We start from the raw sequence: 22,231 nt of genomic DNA on the forward strand, positions 1-22,231 counted from the left end.
ACAATTAATACCAAATTATATGGTTCTTTCCAAAAAAAAAGAGTTGGGTGTTTTTGTTGGATTAACTTCATCTACAGCCTGTGATCATTTTTGTGCAGTCTTCTATTTGAAGTATGATGTGTTTGAAGTATGATAATGATGTATGATAATAATGGAAGCAATGGGCTAGGGGAAACAGGCTCCGTTAAACAGTATTTACCAGTATTCAGAATTATAGCTGATGTATTTTCAATTAGAGAATTTTGATTATTAATTCAAGGATAAGTTAAAATACACATACCTCATCACATCGCAGCTTGGAAGCTACATAGATTCTGTTGTGCTTGAAAATTAACTTCTTTTGTTCTGCTTGGACACCTGCAAGACATCAGCTGGTGATAAATTGAACCATTAAAGTAAAGCACAGAATTATCTGCTGAAACAGCAATAAACATTTTCTTCATAAAGATAAAGGATTGCTGAAAATGCCTCAACACTCAGCATTTACACACAGTATTTTCACACTTTCTATGTCTTCACCTTGACAGCCACTGATAAAGAACAAATTTAGCTCTAATGAGTTCAAAACACAGTTATCACTTTGTGTCACTTGAGGCCGCCAAATGTCAAGTTTTCTGGTATATGTGATATGATGCCAGTAGTCTTAAGAAAAGCTGCTAAGAAAGAGTAAGTGTGCAGTATTATCTGTTTAAGCTGAGAAAACTTTAACAAAGCAGTTAAAACACTCACAATTCAGAAAGTAAGACTCCCTGTAATGTCATCGCAGATGGTGAACACCAAGCTTCTCCACAGCTTGTTATACAGTGACAGTCCCAGTCCCACATGCAGTGGCCTCAGCGCTGGACTTACATCCTCTTTCTATGTGCTTTTGTATGAGAATTCCTGATACCCCCCCCCCCCCCCCTCAAGCTTTAGACACCATCTTGTCTTATGTTACTTTAAAAATAACATCTCTGATCTTTTGAAATGTTGTGGGCAGAGGTTGCTCTAACAGAGTTGCCATGGAAACAGTGGCCATCAAGCTACCATTTCACTATCTACCTCCAGAGAGAAGAAAGGCTGTAATGAACAACTATGCCCCCCCGCCCTCTTTTCCTTTCTTGCTCTTTCCCATCTATATGTGATTGAAGATCGTGGGGATTTGTGGGTGGATCAATGTATGATTGGAAAAAAGAAATATCTGTCTATATCTGTCTATATCTATCTATCTATCTATCTATATATATATATAGCTGCTCTTCACGAATCTGTTTCAGTTAATGAGCACTCTGCTGGAACTATATCTGTAACTCTTACACATTCATCATAACAACTCTGACAATCCTGGCTGAGATGCTGCAGGGTTGTAACGAGAGAAACAAAACTCCAGACACGATGGATCATAAAGAGCCAGAGGGGAGTAAAAACATCACTGCTTCATCTGATACCTGTGACAATGAAATAAAAATTTAGATGTATTACAAACTGGTCGCACTGCTCCGAAAAAAACTGCAGCAAGGATGCTTCGGCCAGGGACCAGTGCAGATAAATGCAGAGCGATGAGGTCACCATCATCATGACTCATATCACTCATGAATGGTGGAAAATAACAGTACATTCACTCAGGTTCTCTACAATTTTGAGTTACTTGTACTTTTGTTGAGAGTTTTATCCTATTTTACATTTCTTCACCACTACATTTCACAGAGAAGGGTTGTACTCTTTTTCCCTTTTAAGCAAAGGAGATGTAATGCATTAAATAGTGGCTGGTATAGCTTGTAGGCAGATATTGTTACCTTAGGACAGGTGTTTCTACCTGTTTTCTGCCTTTATGTCAAACTAAGCTAACTGGTAGCTTTTTATTTAGCGCAGAGTACTAGAATAGTTTCAATCTTCTCATCTGTCTGTCACAGATGAGAAATAAGTGCATTTCCCTAAAATGAACTTTTCCTTCAACCACATTTTGTTAATAACACTTATGTCCATTTACATATATAACACAGACATGATGCAGGACTTTTACATACTTCATAGAGAATTTTTGCTCTGAATTGCTGTACTGGTACTTCTTCCACTTCCCTCCTTCATAATCAAAGCTGACCTTTAGGTTGACTGAAAGATGTCAAACAAGGAGAAAGAGAGTCAGGTCTGCATGCAAGTGCTTATGTTCCAAGTACAGTACAAGCATGTAATAATCAGAACTCAGGAATAAAATAGAGAGAGTATAAAAGTAACAAATAAATAAAGGAAGGGGAGTCCAGTGGAGGAAACAAGATCTGCTGCTGTGTGGGGAAATTCTCTGACAGGCCTGTGGCTTGTGATGGAGGGTCCCAGTGCAGCAGGAGCTGTAACCGTCAGGGTGAAACAGTGTTTGACAGGAGCAAACTGTCTGAGAGGGGCCAAAACGACCTGCCATTAACGCTCCGGGGGCCACAGAGCCTGAGGAGAGAAATTGTGAAGAGAGGAAATGCTTACACACATACACACAGTGAAAGGACAGATGGAGGTACACTCACAAACGCACACCAGCATGTCCGTGTGGGTAAACTCACAAACACAGACACAGACATGCATACACTGCAGGGACACAGAGGTGAGTTCATATCAGTGCTGCGCCCCCTGCACACAGAGAGGCTGCCAACTCACTCTGACCCATCTTTATTCAGTTATGATAATGCAGTGTCACACAGGTACAGATTATGTTAAGGTGTCTGAGGGGAAAGCTTAAATAGAGGATGAGAGCTCTCAAACTGGGAGGGTTACTGTAGACAATGGGCTGCCTGAGACTTCATCTGCTGTGAACTGGAGATGCTTAAGCTTCCTGTTCTAAAGGTTATACAGAGGAGCTGCACAGAAATGCATAAACCCACATTATTTTGCTTTGTTTTCTTCTACACACAATAAGGAACAGGGTTAGATACCTGTAAGTGAAAAGAGTTAAAAAATGAAGATGTATCCAGTGTAAAGCATATGTATTAGATTTGATTTACACTAATGCATAAAGTTAATGCAACATCTCAAGTTAGTTTGAGTTTGAAACCTACTTCTCTTGCTCATGTCTGTTTCTTGATATCCTGTCTTTTACAGAGTGTAATTATTTCATTATGTCTCCTTCAAATGCTGACACATTCTTATCTGCTAGCGGGGGTTAAACTGTGAAGAGCTGTGAAGAGCACATCGCTTCACACAAGAGCACTTTAGACAAACGATTTATGACACATTTCAGGTAACAGACAAATGTGACGTGGTTGACACTGTGCGCTCATCGATTCTCTGTGGAAACACATTGCGAAATGTCTTACATCCTTTGTTTAAACAGTGGGAGACTGACAAGCTGCAAGGCTCAGATCGTAAAAGTGCTTCCCTTTTTACTTTTAGGAGAAAGGAAGTCAAACACTGACGAGCTGTATAGCAAGAACCACAAATTCCTGTGCAACTGTCAGTTAAACAATATCCAGAACCAAGGAAGAAAAAAGGCACGTTGTTCACTATATTAAAAGCGTGTTTGTGTGCACACGTGAAGGAATTTCTGCACATATGAAGAGCGTCATGTGGAAATGATGTTGAAAATTATACACATTTTATATATGCATGTGCAAGAGAGCTGTTACTTCTGCATACTTATACATGCGAATTCAGTGCTGCATTAGCATTCAGCCGCGCACGCACACACACACACACACAGTTCATACATGTGCTCGGCCAGAGCGCAAATCACAGATGCAGTGAGGGTGGCATGCAGGAGGAGAGAAAAGAAGGAGAGAGGGGAGTGGAGGAGGAGGAGAGGCGGATGTGACATGATTTACAATGAGATCATTAACCTTGAGAAACAGAATGGCCTCTGCGACATAAACACTATCTCTAAGACGGACACCTTGCAAGAACAATACCTTGGGCACACACACACACACACGCACAAAACACTCATAAATGTTCTGAAAAACAAATGCAAGCAAGCAATTTACTGTACATGTAGTATGGAAACGGGACATGTACAACCATGCTAGCAGCTCTGTGAGGCTATACTGTGACCTAAATGCTAAAACCAGCATGCTAACTCATTCACAATGAAAAGTCGAATGTGGGTGATAGGAAAGGCAGGTGATCAGTAGGGTTCATCCTCTGGGGACCACGAAAGTTTGTGCAAAATGTCATGGCAATCCACCCAATAGTTGCTGAGACATTTCAGTGTGAACCAACCTGATGGATCAGCCAACCAACGCTGAACTACCGAGAGCCACAATGTCTGTGTGTTCTTTAGTATCGGCATGCTCTGATGAGGACAAAGGTACCAAACACTATGTTTCATATGCAATAACTGAGCAGCACGTACAAGCAGTTATCACACAATCCTTATTTATTTGTCTGTACCTTTAAACCCATTCTATTATAAATCTTTAATTTGTAAATGACATTTCAATAAAACATTATCGACAATCATTTACAGGTTAAGTCAGAGAGTTAAAGCTTCCCTCTGGCAAATCCAGCTGTAAACGTCTACAAATCACACACTCACTAGACACAAAGGAAAAGAAAACCATTCATCAACTGGCACAAAGGCTCATGGGATGCAGACTGACAAAAAGCCTTTTCAAAAGTGCATTATGCCGCAGTCGTGTTGCATTGTCTTTAACCAGAAACTCCCATTTAGGAACAATAAAATATGTTTCAGATATGTTATAAATATATTCCCCCGATATATATTTGGCAATGTATCACTACTTAGACATGTATAAAAAGTGAATTTCTGATAAAAGTAAATTTTGTCCTCATGTCAGTCATGTTCAAAATGTAAGTTATAAAATGGTTTTAAAATGTTGGAAGACACTTTGGAGATTCTCTGTTAAATAATGAAAGAGTGTTTTATTATATTTAAGTCAGCATAGTCAAAGGATCAGTTCTAAGACACTCAGAAGAGGATTACTGATTGAGAAAGGGTAAATTTCAAATTGTAACTCTTCAAATAAGTCCATATTGGACAACTTCAAGTATTACACAGATATTTGGATGTGTATTTGAAGGCTGTATGCTGAGATTCAAACTCTCTCTGTGTGACACACTGCAAAACTTATCCAGAACATTACACAGCAACAGTACTGTACTAAAAAATAAACGTCTCCTTCCATCTACAAAAGTAGTCTATAAATACAAAGTATTATTGTTTTGTTTGTGTTATTTCTTCATCTAAAGCCATTATGTATGTCAGGAAATGATCATATCATCTATACATTTAATGCAGAATTGTCAAAACATTAGTGATGATTCATATTAAACTCAAAGTAAAAACTAAATATTTAAAGCACTGAAACTTATGTTTTGATATGTGCTCCCTTTTTTTTTTTTTTTTTTTTTTTTTTTTAACCCTTTAAGGGTTCAGCTGGGGAGGCATGTGCACATTCTTAGTGTTTAGATGCATAGAAACCACATTCTTGTCTTTCTTCATCTGCAATCAGCAGAACCCCTGCGCTGAATTAAAGCCTGTTTCGAGAACACAGTTAAAACCGAATTATGTTCTGGTACTGCAGCTTCGCAAAAGTTTTTAAAGCGTGAACTTTAAAAACAGATTGGAGTGCATGTTTAGAGAGTGTGAGGAATTTCTCCACCAAAACATAACAGACTGGTAAACACCCATTTAAAGAGTCGGTTACATGAACTTGTTTGTTAATGGTATGTATAAGAAAGTAAAACGAATTCAGTTAATATCAAAGTTAAATTAGGGTTTTAGTTATAATCTTCTACATGGACTAAACTAGGCAACTAAAGCAAACTTTATGCACTAAAATCTTAGCATGAGTTGGGATTTAGTCTCAGGTTGTCAACACAGACAACAACAAACTCCTCAACTTTGCTTTCCACGTAATGTAATGAATCATGATAAATATTGATATCACAACATAAAGTTACACATACCGTCATCAAGGATTTCACCCACTCCTAGAGGGACAGTTGTCAGTGCGCAGAGAGCACATCATTTCCATTTTAACCACAGTAATATTCATGAGAGGCGAATAATGGGAACAAAACTTCATTTTGGCCACATGACCAACATCTGTAGATGTTGACAGACCTGGATTCTGTGTGCGCACACACAGCTTCTTCACATTCAAATATTTGATGAACCTCTGTTTATCGAGCGTTAAAGTTCAACGCCCTTAATGCTACATGTAAACTACAACGTCAAGCTTTTAGAAAAGGTAGTGCATGCTCACATGCATGCTCACATTCACTAGCGTAACATTGTTATACTTCATTGCTTTCACCCTTTGTTCAGCTGTCCCATGATCAGAATTCATCTTGTGTGCAACACATCATGAACAAGCAGCAGAACCAATGCCAGAACCTTTAAGTGAGGCTGGTGAACGTCAGTAGACTCCGACCCAGTTGCAATGAAATCATGCACGTGAGCTTAAACACCCTGAATGTATGTTTCAAAAGTCAGTTTGACACCTGCTTACATTCCATGCTCAGAGGAAGTCAGTCCCGTCGTAGGCCACAGGCTTGTCGAGACTCAAATGATACAGCACTTTCTTTGAGATAAACCTGTTGAAATAGGAAAGACAGAGAAACATTTTCTTTATTTCTGCTTTGTCTCCTTTCCTGTCTAGTTTTAATCTGTATGCAAAATTAGGGGTTTATGCTTAAAACTGAACAGGGATCTTAACAAACACGCAAAGTCCTCGCATGAGTCAAGGAGCTGCTGAATTACAGGACAGAGTGAATGACCTGGAGAAGGAGTTGTCAAAGATGAGTGTGTATTCTCCAGGGTTCCTGACTTTCAGTTCCCCCTGGATTGTCTCTTTGTGGGAATTACAGCGAGTCAGTGGGATCAAAACCTAGAGAGGACAGAAACTCTGGATGACATTTACTGTTACAGTATAACTTACTTTAATATAATGGATGGTAGATAAATATTAAATTCAACCAGATCCAAAATAGAACCAGCAATCAAAGCCTATCCCTAAAAGAAGGTATTGTATATGCAAGTTCCCTTTATTCAGATCCCTGTCTCACCTTGGCCTGCTCCAGCGGCGTCTCTGTACTCTCCCTGTAAACCACACTGAAGGCGATGCTCTTGGGTTCAGAGGTGAAAGTCCAGGTAACAGTGGTACCAGGATTGCTCATGGTGATGGGGATGGCGCTGTAACAACTGGACTTAATGAAGAGCTCTCGGGAGCTGTCCCCAAACCCTGAGATGTCATCGATTGTGAAGTGGACAGAAAGGCTGCAGCACAGGGCAAAAACCAGGACACAAAACAGTTCAGTGCTGGAGAGCTGCAGCTGACACTTGTTTAATTCTTTGGTCAGAAAAAGAGTTTTCCAGAAATCAGGTTGATATTTTTAAACTGCTTGGTTTATCCATACGACAGTGTTTTGTTTGGCAGTGTTCATTTACATTGTTTCTGACACTTGTAGAAGTGATGTGTCTTCTTTAGGATTATGGGAGAGCCCTGGTATCTTTGTTCTTGTTAAAGTAAAGCTGATTGTTGATTTATTTTATTATCATCACTATTAATTATGTATTTATTTTAGTTTAAATATGTGTTAATTTCGATGTTTATGTATCTCAAGGGGATTTATCCTTCATTTCAATAATCATCTGAGAAGCTGGAACCACTGATTTTTTTTTTTGTAATTTTTTCTCAAAACATAAATGACTAAATATTGTCTTTTGGTTGATTGGCTGAATGTACAGAAGGTTCAGGGCAGCAAGGAAAGAGACATTTCTTAAAACATGTTGGCATTATAAAGACTATTGAAGGAATTAAGTTGCTTAATTTCTATGGAATTTAATTTGGCCGATGAGTCAATTAATCGATTGGTAATTGACAGTAGATTAAGTAATTTTCCAAGCAGAATTGCCAAACATTTGATTGTTCCAGCTTGTCAAATTTGAGGATTTCCCGCAACTGTTTGTCTTACCTTAAAGTAAAATGTATATCTTTGGATTCTGGACTGTGTGTTGGATAAAACCAGACATCTGAAGGCATCACGGTGGGTTCAAAATAACTGTTGATAGCAATATTATTTCCAAGGAATGAATTTAGTTTAGACTATTAAAACATAATAGCAAACCTGTTCTAAGTGTCTATGAAACAGTGATCCCACAATACCAACCACGCACCACTTAGGGAAACTGTTCATGCAACACACAGATTAGTTTCATGTTTCACTTCCGATTTTTGGATTTAGAGTTAAGTTTTCTCCAGAGGAATTCTTAGGAAACTTCCTCTGAATGTTTTAGGTGTAACCTCGTGACTGCATCCATGTGTGAACGCAACACTGCTGCATTCAGAGTTTTCCAGTGGAAGTTTCACTGCATGTGAGAAACTCACGTCAGTTCTCCAGATTTCAGCAGGCAAATCTCTGCATCCTGCACCGCGGCTCTGAGGTCCTCAGTATCCTCTGATGTGATGTCTCCCGCACTGGCACTGCTGTTTCTACAAAAAGTGACAGATATTGTACATTTATACATAATTTACTGTATATGAGTTTGTGGAGAATTGTTTTCACTTCCCCATTTACGTATGAGAGTAGACTATTTCAAAATTAGGAAGAGAATTATGCTCTCCATCCCATGACAAAGGAAATCTGTCTGACATGACTGTACAGTGAATGCCATGAAAATATGTGTATGTGTTTGAGTACCAAGTAAATTTCTATAGGCAATACATGAAGAAAACTTCAGTTAATTAAAATTAATTTTAAAAGATAACACTTCAGAATTTCTTCTCACTTCTGCAAATATTTCTGGTTTTCTGACTGTGACTGCCTGCAAAATTAAAACTGGAATAGACTAAACAGATTGTTCTGAAGTTGGCATGTTGTGAATGAGGCATCTGTTAAATCAGATCTGTTCATGGATCTGTTGTATCCGATAAACTGTTGTATCTGTTTAGGCATTAATCTCTCATGTTGTAGTTTATGATCTCTATCACTGACTCCGTGTGGCACAGTCTCAATTCCCCCGTCAGTGACTGCATGTGAGATACTTACAGTTGTGCTGCCCCCTGCTGTCCATGACCAGGAGAGCAAGCGGTGGAAAACGACAGGGAGTCGCTGACCCCACTCACTTCTTCCTCTGTGATGATGTCAAAAACACCATCGTCCGGTTTGTCACCTTCATCTGCTCCTAGAAAATAAATAATATCTTCTTTTTTATTATTGCATTTTCATTCATAATCTTATGGTATAGTGCATCCCATCATCAACGCACTAGTGTGTTCTAAATCTAAACATGCAAATACCTCATTATTAGACAGATTTGTTTTGCGTTTGTGTTTTTGCTTTGTTACCTGAGACACTGGTCACAGCTCTCCCAGCCTGCAGCAAACGGCCGAAAGGTGTCCCTGGTGTGCTGTTACTCAATTCCTCCTCTGGGTGGCGCTCCACTACTGCACTGTGCTGGTTATAACAGTCCCTGCAGCAGCGCTCTCTGTTGCCGCCCTGTTGGGTGCTCACTGTGTTGCTGCAGCAGTAGTAGCAGAAGGGACGCCCACACAGTCTAAAAAAAAAAAAAAAAAAAAACAGAAAATACTATGTAATGGAGATGGATAGACTGAATAAAATGGCTCATTATTTTTGAAACATATTATGGTAGAGAGACTAATCAGTATATAAGAAAGTAAAGTTTTTTTAGAACATGTTTCAAACCAGTTTCTAAAAAGACAGTATATGAATTTCCTGTTGCTTTCATATAAGGCACCACATTTCCTGAATATGGAGCTCTGATGGATGTGGGTGTGGAGAATTTCACTCTTGGGTTAAATCTGGTAAGTTGAAATGAGTAGTGAAACACAGAAGCAAAAGATCACAGATCACAGAACGTCACTGAAACAGTTTCCAGTTGACTGTTTTGGCCTAAGCAATGGAGAAATGTCATGCACCAGTTAATGAATTTATTTACTTTTGACATCAGTGTTTTTTTGTTGTTGTTTGTTTCTTTTGACAGCAGTGTTTCAGAAAATGTGCTTTAGCAATCAAAAAAAACTCACTACACTACAAGTTTCAAAGTAGTATCACTGACAGTAGTTTTATTGGTTGTCACAGTGACACGTGTATGTGTTTATTATACAGAGGACCATCTGACCGGCAGTTGTACTTGCGGAGCCACCAGCTGAACTGACTGTGACAGCCCAGACAGTAGTTCACGTCTCTCTCCGTCTCCTCATCCCGCAGTTTCTGCTCAAACTCCAGGGCATCGGTCTTCTGCCAAAGTGCATCTTTCTCCCTGCAAAGAGCAACATCAAACGTATTTGTATAATCCTTAAAATCACACTTTAAACTGCAGACAACACAAGCTGGGTGGTTTGGCTGTAGCCATTTGAAAACACAAACCTAAGAACATTAGGCTACAAATGTAGGCAGTGTGGCTCTACCCTGCTTTGAGAATGTTTCACTCAAATTGACCCAACTGACAAGAAGAAAAACAAAAAAAAAAAAAAAGCAAACAACAAAATATTTCAAAGTATTTCAGAGTAACTAAATCTGAGGTTATATTACGTATGTTTTTACCTGATGAGTTCTACAAGTCTTTCCTCTAAATTGATTTTGGTGCGGTAGAGGTCATCGAGCTCAGCAGCTGTCTTAAGATCAATGCTCTGTTTGTCCTGTGTGACTCTCCGTAGATTTTCACTCATCTCCTGACAGGCCCGCTGAGCTGCTGCTAGACTCTCCTCTGACCTGCATGAATACATACATACATACACACATACAACGGCGCATTCATGATACAGTATGTCCAAAACATATTTAAGGCTTCTCAGGTGACTTTCGTTTTCTCCACACAGTTGTTATTTTTGGGCCCGAATATTAAAAACACCGAGCACAAGAATGCCAAATTCTTCAGAAAGGCATACTAAATAAAAAACAAGCATACTGATCTAAAGACATAAGATTAGCAACATTTTTCTCCACCGAGCTTTAACTTGGTCCAGAATGTGTGGTTATGAATACAGCATCTCACCTTGATAAATTCCCTTTCAGATGGATTATCTCGTCTTCTTTCTGCTGGATGAGATTTTCAGACACGGCCATCTGGATGTTTTTCTCCTCAATCTGTTGGCAATATCTCTGATTCTCAGCCTGCAATCAGCACAGCAAAGCAAGACATTATTTCTATTTCTTTGTGAATTATACTTGTGACCATAACGTTATGATTACTTGAGCTGCCAAAATACACAATGTAACTGCAATTTGCATTTTTATTTATCAATCCTAGACATATAATACATATAAAGTTATATGCTTTTTGTTGGAGGCCTCCTGTTCCATTGTTGTCTGCAGCATAAGCCACATGTACCATGGTTTCATTTCCATGTCCAAAACTGCCGTGGACGTGCATTAAAATCACTACATCACCTCTGTGGCCACAATTTTAAATCGTCCTTGGGCAGCTTGAGTGATTATTGTTACCCTTTCAGGTCAAAGTAAAAGCAGATCTCTACAGTGTGATGTAAATTACTCAGAAATATAAAATGCAAAATACTTGTTTGCAGAAGAATTCACCACCTCCAAGACAGTATGGAAGCAGGTACAGCCTCGAGTCTGTGAACAGGTTTCTATCAGCTTTGCACGTCTGGACACTAAATTCATCTTTGCAAAACTGCTCAAGCTCTGTCAGGTTGCATGGGAGTGTAAGATCCGGACTCTGACTACAGGACAGTAACTTGTTGATTTTAGCTGACTTTCCCAACTGACTTCAAAATTTCCTCTCAAGCAATGCAGATGGGGGCTAGAGTTAACCTGCCTATGATATACTGTAGTACCAAAATAGCAAGCAGTAGATTATCCTCTCACCTTTAGCTCTTTGAGCTTGTTCTCCAGATCGACCACTTTCTCCTGCTCAGTCGTCAGCTGTAATTTCACTTCCTCTAACTCTTGGTTCAAACTCTGGATGAGAGTATAAATCACAAATTAATCACACTGGCGACTTTTTCTTTTGCAGACATGCTGATGAGTATGTTTAGTGGCTTCCTGACATTGCCTAACATAAAACAACCACTCAATACATGTACATGCACTGTAAAACATCTGCGTACACATGCAGCAGGTCAGTACGTAGATTTCTCCCCACAGACCACGGTATTTCCTCACAGTGTGAATGTGTCTGAGTTTTACAAACTAAACAAACAAAAAGTTGGATTTGTGACATGTAATGATCTCTCCTTTCATCCTGCCGCTCGGTCACTTTCCTCTGTCTACAGCCTTTGGTCCTGCACATGTATTCTTCTAAAGAACTGATTTGAAACCTGATTTCCTGTATACATGGTCAAGAAATTCAATTTCTCCAGGAGAAATCTAGCTGGAGAAAACCGGGTTTCGCTGATCCTCTACTCCAGTGTCCAAAAAACAAGGTTTGTGGTTTACATGTTCAAGAAATCAAAGAAATTTAAGTGCATGTCAACACGACTTGTGTGTGTCTGACCTGGAGCTGGATGTCATAGCTCATGGCTTGGCTGCTAAGCTTGATCTGGAGTGTCTGGATCTCCTCCTGGTTTGCCTCTTTTAACATTTCAGCATCCTCTTGGGCCTTGCTCAGCTTCTGCAGCTCCTGTTTAGTTGCCAACAGACCTTCCTCGTTATGGAGCTGATTGAGGAGTCGCTGGTTCTCTTGGCGTAAATCCTCCATGCAGCGATTCAGCCTCTCAGCTTCCTGAGAAGCCTCGTCCTCCAGCTCTTGCAGCCTTGTTGACAGGCCCTCCCAGCGCAGACGTGCTTCTTCATTCTCAGCAGTTAGCATACAAACATGCACACCGAGCTCAGCTGTTTCTGTGTTGGCTCTATGAAGCGCCTCCCTGGATTCGCTGGTCTCCAGACACAAGGCTTCATATCGCAGCTTCAGTTTATTTAGCTCCTCTCTGGAGGCTGTCACCTCTGCAGCCAGACTCACTCGAGCCTGAGCCTCACCATCTCGTTCACGGATAAGAGCCTCCTCTCGCTCCCGGGAACGAAGAATCTCATCCACATGCCGGCGGTTTAGCTCCTCCACCTGGGCTTTGAGTTGTTCTGCTAAAACACGGAGGTCCTCTCTGGAGGCCTCCGTCACCTCCTGCAGGGCCTGAACTTTCATCCTCTCCTCAGTTCCTGCTAAAAGCTGCGCCCTGAGCTCCACCACCTCTTCCCGGAGCCGGTGCACCTCCCTTAGGTTGAGCTCCAGTTGAGCCTCAGCAATCACCAGCCTGAATGGGGCCTCTTTGGTTTCCAATGAGGAACTCTGATGCTCATCATGAAGCTTCTGCATTTTTTCATTGCTCTCTGCAGCACCCTTTTCATCATGCAGCTCTCCGGTCCTGCTCTCCAGTTCCTCTGCTCGAGCCTGCAGAAGCCCACACTTGACAGTCTGGTCTCTGAGTTTAGCCTCAGTTTCCTGGAGTTTTTCAAGTAGCTCTGCTTGGCTTCTTTGGGACACTGTGAAGTTCTTCTCCAAGTCCCCTGCTTTGGTGGTAAGAGAGTCCAACTCTTGTTGAGTTCTAGCTAACTGTTTCTTCAACAATGACTGAACCTCAAGAAGTTCCCTGTTCTCATGCTCTCTTGTCTTTAATTGAGCATCTGATTCTTCCTTCTGTACAAGTGCCTTCTCAACAGTCTCCTCTAAATGGAGGTTTTCATCTAGAAGCTTCTTCTCCCGGGCCTCCACACACATATTTGTAGCCTCTACTCTACCTTTCAAGTGCTTCTCAGAAGCCCTCAAAGAAGCTTGCTGATCCAACAAGGCTGTCCTGCTCTCTGTCAGCTCTGTAATTCTCTCCTCACTCTTCTTGACTGTTTGGAGTAGCTTAGTGTTTATTTCCATGAGATTGTTGCATTGAGTTTTGTAGTCCTCAATGTTCTCGGTTTGATCACAAGAACTGATTTCATTTTCAGTAAGTGTAGAGCTCAGACTTTCTTTCTCAACATTTAGCTTCTCCACCTGCTCCTCTAAGTGTTTTATTCTCTCTGAACTAACAGTTATTTCTTTCTCTCTGTTTCTCAGAGTCTTTCTTAAATCCAGGATCAGGCTCTCGAGTTCCTCATTCTGGCTACTACTCATGCTACACCTTTGTTCTACTTCCTCCTTCTCTTCCTGCAGTCTTTTCCTTAGTTCCTCTGCTTGTCGTTCCCTGCACTCCAGTGATGCCTGCACATCCAGAAGTTGGGCTCTCAAGTTTCCCGTCTCTTTCTCTTTCAAACTCAACGCTCCCTGAATGCGACCAACAACCCCTTGAAGCTCCTCCAACCGCTTGAGTGCTTCCTCCCGTTCGTCGCAGGCTCCAGCTTTTACTTCAGCGAGCTTCTCCTCACTGTTTCTCAACTCTTCTTCCCTGAGTTTGAGTTCCTGTGATAGACGCTCAGAGTGCCTGCCCCTTTCTTCAGCCTCTCTCCTTGCCTCCAGCCTCCCCTCCTCTGCTGTCTTAAGTTTATCCAGGAGCTCCTGGATTTTCCAGGCTGAGTCACAGTAGCTTGCTGTTTGTTGGCCCTTCTCTTTAAGAGCTTCATCCAACTTAGAGAGAAGTTCCATGTTTTTGTTCTCAGCAGCCGTGAGTCTGTCTTTAAGTTCACTGTTTATTGCTTCCCTACAGGTGTGAAGGTGATTTGTTCTCTCCCGATTATCTGCTTCTTGGTTACTTTGAGCTTCTGTTAATGTTGACTTCTGGGCTGCTAGCTCTCCTTGAAGTTCTTTAACCACACCTTTCAGCTCGTCAGCCTCTTTGCCCAGCTCCTGAACCTGTACCAGGAGCTCCTGCTGTCTGAGCTCAGATTGGTCAAGCTCAATGCGAAGATTCTCCGCAATGCTGCAAGGAGACGGTTCCCCCAGTTCTCCCAGTTCTCCAAGCAGACTGTGACTCAAGTCTGGGATTGGAAGAAACTCCTGAGCCTGGCCAGTGGATGAAACAAGAGAGCTCTGGTCAGATGCTGCAAACAGTCACATTTACAAAATGTTTTGTACAGTTGTATGTACAGTTGTATGCAAAGTCTTGGCCACTCCTTGCAAATTATGTATTTTGTAGATATTTGAAGTGGAAATAAGCAAATAAAAGCCCTGCAGCAAACAGACATTAAAAATGAGCCTTTCTTTAAATGTTAATGTACTCTTGCTTATTTTTAATTTTTGTTTGTACAGAATTTAAATCAGTCAGTCAGAATAAAGCAGTACTTAGTGAGCCCACCCTGCCCTTTGGCAGAAGCCCAGCTTGAAACATTTTTTTTTTTTTTTTTTTTTGTAGTCAGTGAGGAGTGTTTCTGTTCCTGATTTAGAAAATTCCTCAGCCCTGTGATACACTGGAATACCCACCAGCCCCCCCCTTGACCCTTACGGATAAATGGTATTGCAAATGGTTGGAATGGGTTTATGAATTTTCACCCCCTCTTCCTGCAGATCACTTCAAGTTCTAACATACTTATAGGCCTATAGGCTCAGATTAAATGTTCATAGGCATCAATCAGCTTCAGTTTCAGATCCTCAGTCAGTTGCTTAGAGGAACCCATGGCTTTGGGCGTTACCAAAAGGTCAGAAGACTCAGAAAATGTATCAGCTCTGGAAACGTCCTCAGCTGAAAGTTTCAAAAGACAAATCTTGTCCTAATGAGTCAATTCAGGCCTAATGAGTTCATCAAGTTCTCAGTGTTTTACAAGTTGAAGGGTGCCCAAACTTTTGCACAAATGAGAATTACTATTTTTTTCTACCTTTTAAGTTTGTGGGGAAAAAAAATTGCATTAACATCTAAAGAAAGGCTCATTTTTATGTCTGTTCATTGCAAGGGTTGTACTTCTTTCTTCTTCAAAAATGTAATATGCGCAGGGGTGCCCATACCTTCACATACAACTATATATAGGTTTGTGCATGTACCTGTGATTGTGAATAGCTGCTAACCAGACTGTTGATGCTGGAGCAGCGACTCGGAGGCTTCCACAGCAAAGCTGGTGAGGCAGTACCTAATGTTCGCCTTTAGCACAATGAGATACCAAATGTTAAGATACTTTAACACCTGATAGATAATAGAGACAAACATGACAATCAACTGACTGTAAAAAAAAAAGGTTGGAGTAAGTAAACTAGAAGAAACTTCTTCTGCTTCTCAGTTTCTTCTAGTTTATTGTCACATCACTGTAGTTCTCACGCAAACTGTTGCAAAATAATAATGACATAACATGCAAATGTTCAGTCAGCTTTTATCTGTTATCCGTTTATCTGTTTAGAATACAGTTAAAGGAGTTCAAAGAGTTTCCTCTGTTGATAAAACTGCAATAAACTCGAAACGTAAAAATTTCTGACTCAGACTTCACATGAAATAAGTTGCTGTTGCACTGTTTCACACTGTAATGTAGTGATGAAACTGTTCTTATGAAAAAGTATGTGTGATCGTTTGAGTATTGCAACAAATGTCTGCCCTTGGGCAAAAAAAAAATCCAAAAATGCAGAAGGTTTATATAACATTATATATTCTGTATCAATACAGGCCAGTGTGGTCCAATAAGACAGCTCTCAAAATCAGTTCTGCATTGGTGGATGATTTCATATTTATTTTTGTTTATAGTGTGTGTGAGATGTCGATTCAACTCTTTTCAGGTGATACTATGGGTTGTGTTAGCGTTTGTGTTGTTTCAGCTGCTGCTGCACTGCATTAGACAAGAGAATTTAAATCATAATCAAATAATAATTTGACTCAGTAAAACAATAACATAAAGCATGGTTTGAAAAAATTGTGACCATCGACCGTAGAGCAGCAAATTGATGACAAGGAAGTGAAAGATTATGGCAAAGGTGTTGACAAGAGGAACAGTGATCAACGCTCACACACTGTCAACACCCACATCCTCTTACACACACATAATCCACACTCAAGCCAAAATAAGAAAAAAAAGAGCTGTGAATGTGCTGAGTGATCACATAATTAAGACTTTCTCACATTTTTAAATACCAAAGGCTGCACAATAAGCAAATCAATTTGCTAATTATTTCCAGCCCCAGGAGGATCTATAACCTTTCATTTCTTTATAAGGTTTAGTTCTTTATCACAACACATCAACAATAAATTCCACACCCAGAAACACATTTGTGTTTCCTTTCAACCAAAGGAAGAAAACTGCACATTGTCAAAGTGTAAACAGATAACTGTAGGTATTTGTTACCTTGCAAATGCTGGCCAATCCGCATCGAGATCGTAACCTCTGGCTGCCACATCAAATTGGACCTGGTTGAGCTCGTAAAGATAGTTGATTATATCAGCAGTGAGGTGGGACTTGAGGAATGGACTCCGGGCATAATACCAGTCACTGAATGGGAAGAATACAAATAGGAAAACATAAAACACAATAATATACAAAGTACACACATACATATGTTTTATCAGATACACAACAATGTTTATTGAGTTTGTTAAATAATGCGTTTTAAGCTCGTACTGTGCTGCATATGTTAAGATTAGATAAGTTATGGTAAGATAAGAATTAATGATCACATGCAGAGAGAAGTGTGAGAGCAACAAAACAAACACGAGCATGAAACAAAAAAAGCATAAAAAAAACAAGGCACAGTTACCGTGCATAAGCTGTTAACTATGAACAGTATTGACACTGCTTCAGGAAATTTCCTTTTAACACAAGGTGCATTCGCACACATAATCACCAATAAATTGAAAAAGAGAGGAAGATGCGACAAATAATTAAAGGAATAATTCAGCATTTTCTTTCTTCATTTGTCTTCTCGCCAAGAGTTAGATGAGAGGATCACTTTTACCACTTTTACGACTGTACAGTAGCTACAGGAGCTAGAACTTGTAAATTTCTTATTTGATGAACTATTTCCTGTGTGTAATAGGTTGGTCAGTACCGAAAGTGTGGTCTTATCTAACCAGAGGTGATACACACACACAATGCTACTGAGAAACAGTATGTGAATGAAAGCCTTTTAACTTGCTTAACTTGCTATCCCATTTCGCTCTAAAAAAACAAATGTACATTTGGCTTGATGAAAGACAGAGGAAGTGAGAGGCATCGGTTTGGCTTTGTGGTGTCTTTGTTTTTTTTTTTTCTGTGAAAACAGAAATAAGACGTAAATCGGGAAGGGAGAGTCACAGTTCCTAAGAGGCCTTTAGACTGTTGCCACTGTTGTGAAAACACAAATGTCTAGCCAACTTCAGGAGAACAAGTATGCTGAAATACATAAATGTGTGTGCAGACGTCTGTCTCCTCTAACCTTGTGACCTTCTGGTTTATTAGACACTGCTGCAAAGTGTCTGCAAGACGCTGGTGAACGAGTGAGTAGCGGATAAAGGCCCTTCCTTTCCCCAGCGACGTCTTCAACTGAGGACACACAAAAAATATTTGTTTTAATGTGCATTCATACACAGACATCGCCTCACTGCCATGTGGACTTATCACAGTTTTCACACACCTCACTGTCACACACCTCAAAGTATTTAAAATGGTTCCTACTTCCTGAATATTTTCTATGTAACTGGAATGTAACCAGTTTCAATTACAGAACATTAAAGGAGCAGTCTTTAAATAAAGCAACAACTAACGATTACTCAACTCATCTTTTTTTCTTAGTAAACTGACCATTTAGCCTGTAAAATGTCAGAAAATAGCAAAAACTGAACAAAACTGATCTCTACATTTAAAGGTCATCACGACGTAGACACTATCTAGCCCAGGCTGTCAAGTACATTGGCAGATGGAGGGATTTAGGTAATACAACAGACTCACAGATCTACCATAAGGACACCAGCTGGAGACTCCCTTATGTCTGTGACTGACCAACAAAAAACAAGAAGAGCGTAAGAAGAGTAAAAGTAATATCTTAAGTAAGAGCTTTCCAACAAGTAACTGGTAGTAACCCTCATCAACTGAAATTATCATGGGCAGATTAATCAATTAATTGAGATAGCAACCTGAAGATAAATCATTAAAACCCCTAAAATTATTCATGATTCTGACAGAAGAGTCAGTCGACTGAGAGTCAGCCAGTCAAGCAAAATGAGAAATGAGAGGATTGGCTGCTTTTCATTGTTTACAATAAACTAAACATCTACATGTTTGTTGTACAAAACAAACTATTTAAAGATGGGGATTTTAAGCATTTTATAGACTAAACAATGAATCGAGTAAATAATCACCAGATTCACTGATAATGAACCAAATTTTTAGTTGTAGCCCTGTTAGAGAGAACCTGGCTTGTATACGTCAAACTCCCATGACGCAAAACTAACAATAACATGGAATCTGTAAACCATTTTTATGCTTTTTGAATGTTCTACGCACTAATAAACCTAAATATCAGGCCCACAAACTGTCAAACAAAAACCAACTTAAATATAGCACAAACTAGGACTAATTCAACTACAGCTATTCCAGTATGAAGCTCACCACTGTGGATCCCAAGGATAGAAAGTGAGGAAGAAACAGTACAGGTGATAGAGGTGTGAGGCAGCAAGTGAATTAGAGGCAGTGAGTCTTACTGTACCTGACTGACCAGAGGATTACTTACATGGTTGCACAGTCACTGTGTATTTGTGTCTGTGTGCATGTGTTGCTTGCCACGGCAGGGCTGAAGACAGGAAGAGTGTGACTGTGTGTGTGTGTGTGTGTGTGTGTGTGTGTGTGTGTGTGTGTGTGTGTGTGTGTGTGTGTGTGTGTGTGTGTGTGTGTGTGTGTTGCACAGGAGGATTACCTCTGGGATGGACTTAACAAAACGGATGCCATCATTAGCTCCCTTGATCTTAATCAGGCAGTCACAGAAGTAATCCCAGTAGTCTTTCCTCTGGCCAAGAAAGGTTGTTTTCTCTTTCTGGTCAAACTAAGAAACATACACCACTGTATTAGAGCAATGCCCTCAGCAATGAGGACTGTAAAACATGTCTGTCTGACACTAATGTGTGCTTTTGTGAACTTGGTTCAGTTTGTAATTTATATACTTTCTATGAAATCCTCATCCCCTGTTTCTCAAGAGCCGTGGTTCCCAACCTGGAGGTCTGGGCCCCTCCGGATTTTTCTTTAACCTTTGTTGAAAACTTATTTCTTCTTCTCTCCTAACTTGTAAATCACCTCATGACCCCTTAGATTTATCTCATGGCTTATTTGATGGACCCGAACACCCAAACAGGAAACCACTGGTCCAGAGAGACTGATGAGCACCGGATCATCCAAACAAACCAAACTAATACCTTCCTGATTTATGTTTTGTTGTAATCACTGTTATTAAATTTCATATTATCGGAGATGAGTTTACAGCTTTAACTAGTCAATTATGCGATAAGTCAAAATTCACTAGTCAGAAAAATAATTTGGGACAAACATTTGATCTTGTAACTAATTTGTCAAGCAAAAATGTTTCTAGCCTCTGAAAGATTAATATTTCCTTTTATTCTTTGACTTATGTGGCATCAAACTGAATATCTTTAGGTTATGAGCTGTATTTTGGACAAAAGAATGATTAAATACACATGATTAATCAATTAATCTATAACATTTGTGGCAGATTAATCACTTCAATCAAAATAACTGTTAGTTGCCACCCTGGTAGATTTAAGTACCCTACCTGTAGCAGGTATTCTAATTTAAAGAAGAACTTGTGCAGGTTGGCGCTATCATCAGTTATGGGTTCACCGCACTCCCTGTGTTCCTTACTCAACTCCAAGACAGCATCTACACAAAACAGTGGCAGCATTATTAAAACAAATACCAACATATGTTCTTATGTACTCATATAAGGCAAAAACAACAGTGGAATAATAGCAGAATCTGCACACATCAGTCACAAAACATTCCTGTCAAAGATCTGTGACTGATCTAAATGTTGCCACACCACATACTGTAAGACACATATTATGTAGTTTATTGTATGTGTGAACAGCAGGCAATACCATGGAGATCTCTGATTATCCTCTGCAGCTGATTATCTCCAACCGATGAGCAGGAGGCCATTGTGGGGAAAATGTGAGGAAATTCTGCATGTAGGATTAAAACAGAAAATCTTTAATTATTTTCCACGTTTCAGAAATGTTCTCGTGACATGGACACTGTTGCTCATATCCTTGAATTGTCAGGAATAAACCCAAAAATAAAGTGCAGCATGTGACTGTAAAAATATGCCAAAGCTGCGACCAGTAGGGAGGTAAACATAAAAATAGTCCTGCCCTAAATTAGTTTCCCCCTTGCTTGTAAAACATGTGAGTCTCTTTCATTGACAACAGCGCTGAGTCCTAGCTACGTAAATCTGATGAGACAACTTAAGTACTGCACAACGAGAGTGCATGAATTCGTTCATATAACACATTAAAGAAACCATATTAAGTAGCCAGGTTAGCAAAATTTGCCTGCGGAGGAGGTACAACACATTCACATTACGACGACAGGTGAAGACGTGTAACTGTGCAGCAACAGATCTCACTGACACAATATTTACCTACCGTTATCCACGGTCGCCATTACAAATCAGACAAGCTAACTTATATCACTTTAAAACATCTTCAAAATTCAACAAACCGCTACGTAAACATGGATTTGTCTAAACCTGGCGAGTGCTATGTGACATGCACCTGCTCTCCACTCTTCATTTCCTGGTCTTATTTAGCGGAAATTAACTTTTAAAAGCCGCAGCAGGTTGATGGTAGATAAAGCAAAAAAAAAAAAAAACATTAACGTTAAATAAAGATTCAAAGCATAAACGTACTTGATGTGTTAAATTGTCCAGAGTGTCCAGTTTGTAGGTGATACAGCAGAAACTTGCTATCGCTGGGGGCGGGCGCTGTGAATGATTGAGAGGTCAAACGGACGAATAGGCACCAGCTGGGACAAGTCCTGGTTTGGTTGAGAGACAAAGGGTAAATAAACAGTAAGCTGAGACGAGTCCTTCTTTATAAACCCAATATTTTATGGAATATAATATCAGTATTTCTATCTTTAAAAAACAAAAAAACAAAACGTGTTGATATCCTCTAAAAACCAAAACGAGAACAGATAGATGAGGTCATAGTATTACTGATGTTACGGTTAAGTTTCTAAAAGGCCCAGACCAGAACTGATCCAGGAAAAATTGCCTTTGCTGGTTGTGCAGTGGTTTAAACATGGAATAAGCTGTAATTTTATCTAAGAAAAAAAAAATCATACTTCTTCTTCCATCTAAGTCTCAATAACCATTCTCTGCCAGCCTGCAACTGCTTTCACTGAAACGTACACTTGTTCACTGTCATTTGTTTCTATTTCATTTATTGAATCTGTCTGTTCCTGTTAATCTGGTTCCTGATTAGGGTAAAAGAGCAGGTGTTCCTGC

General features: G+C 39.9%; 2 protein-coding genes across 3 annotated transcripts in view; both read right to left on the reverse strand.

The window, feature by feature from the left end:
* Positions 1–6,013, reverse strand: part of LOC121192562 (pituitary adenylate cyclase-activating polypeptide type I receptor-like) — a 54,742-nt gene extending 48,729 nt beyond the window's left edge. Inside the window, exons 1-3 of the mRNA XM_041054297.1 lie at positions 5,890–6,013; positions 2,007–2,418; positions 281–357 (exon numbers count right to left, since the gene is read on the reverse strand). The gene's annotated coding sequence lies outside the window, so the exon portion shown is untranslated. The remainder of the gene's footprint in view (positions 1–280; positions 358–2,006; positions 2,419–5,889) is intronic.
* LOC121192561 (FYVE and coiled-coil domain-containing protein 1-like) lies at positions 5,341–21,698 on the reverse strand. 2 transcript variants are annotated; one of them, XM_041054293.1, is made up of 18 exons: positions 21,632–21,698; positions 20,823–20,906; positions 20,498–20,604; positions 19,631–19,756; positions 18,155–18,261; positions 17,089–17,232; positions 15,806–15,902; positions 12,404–14,833; positions 11,776–11,868; positions 10,943–11,061; positions 10,492–10,659; positions 10,067–10,207; positions 9,273–9,481; positions 8,974–9,109; positions 8,313–8,417; positions 6,991–7,201; positions 6,703–6,812; positions 5,341–6,519 (listed from the first exon to the last, which is right to left on the reverse strand). In XM_041054293.1, the coding sequence occupies exons 2-18, from the start codon at positions 20,881–20,883 to the stop codon at positions 6,444–6,446; spliced, it is 4,440 nt and encodes a 1,479-aa protein (XP_040910227.1). In that variant the 5' UTR covers positions 20,884–20,906; positions 21,632–21,698; the 3' UTR covers positions 5,341–6,443. The 2 variants fall into 2 exon arrangements, with proteins under 2 accessions (XP_040910227.1, XP_040910226.1); XM_041054292.1 differs by lacking the exon at positions 21,632–21,698 and adding an exon at positions 21,369–21,500.
* Between the last annotated feature and the right edge of the window lie 533 nt (positions 21,699–22,231).

This window comes from Toxotes jaculatrix, chromosome 14, assembly GCF_017976425.1.
Source record: "Toxotes jaculatrix isolate fToxJac2 chromosome 14, fToxJac2.pri, whole genome shotgun sequence".
Lineage (NCBI taxonomy): Eukaryota > Metazoa > Chordata > Actinopteri > Toxotidae > Toxotes > Toxotes jaculatrix.

What these genes read in the sequence shown, in the direction of transcription:
- LOC121192561 (XM_041054292.1), bottom strand. An exon ending in AATTAGAATACCTGCTACAG is followed by an intron (nt 19,757 to 20,497) that starts GTAGGGTACTTA and finishes TATGTTTCTTAG; the next exon opens with TTTGACCAGAAAGAGAAAAC. An exon ending in CTGAAAGGGAATTTATCAAG is followed by an intron (nt 10,660 to 10,942) that starts GTGAGATGCTGT and finishes GTATTCATGCAG; the next exon opens with GTCAGAGGAGAGTCTAGCAG.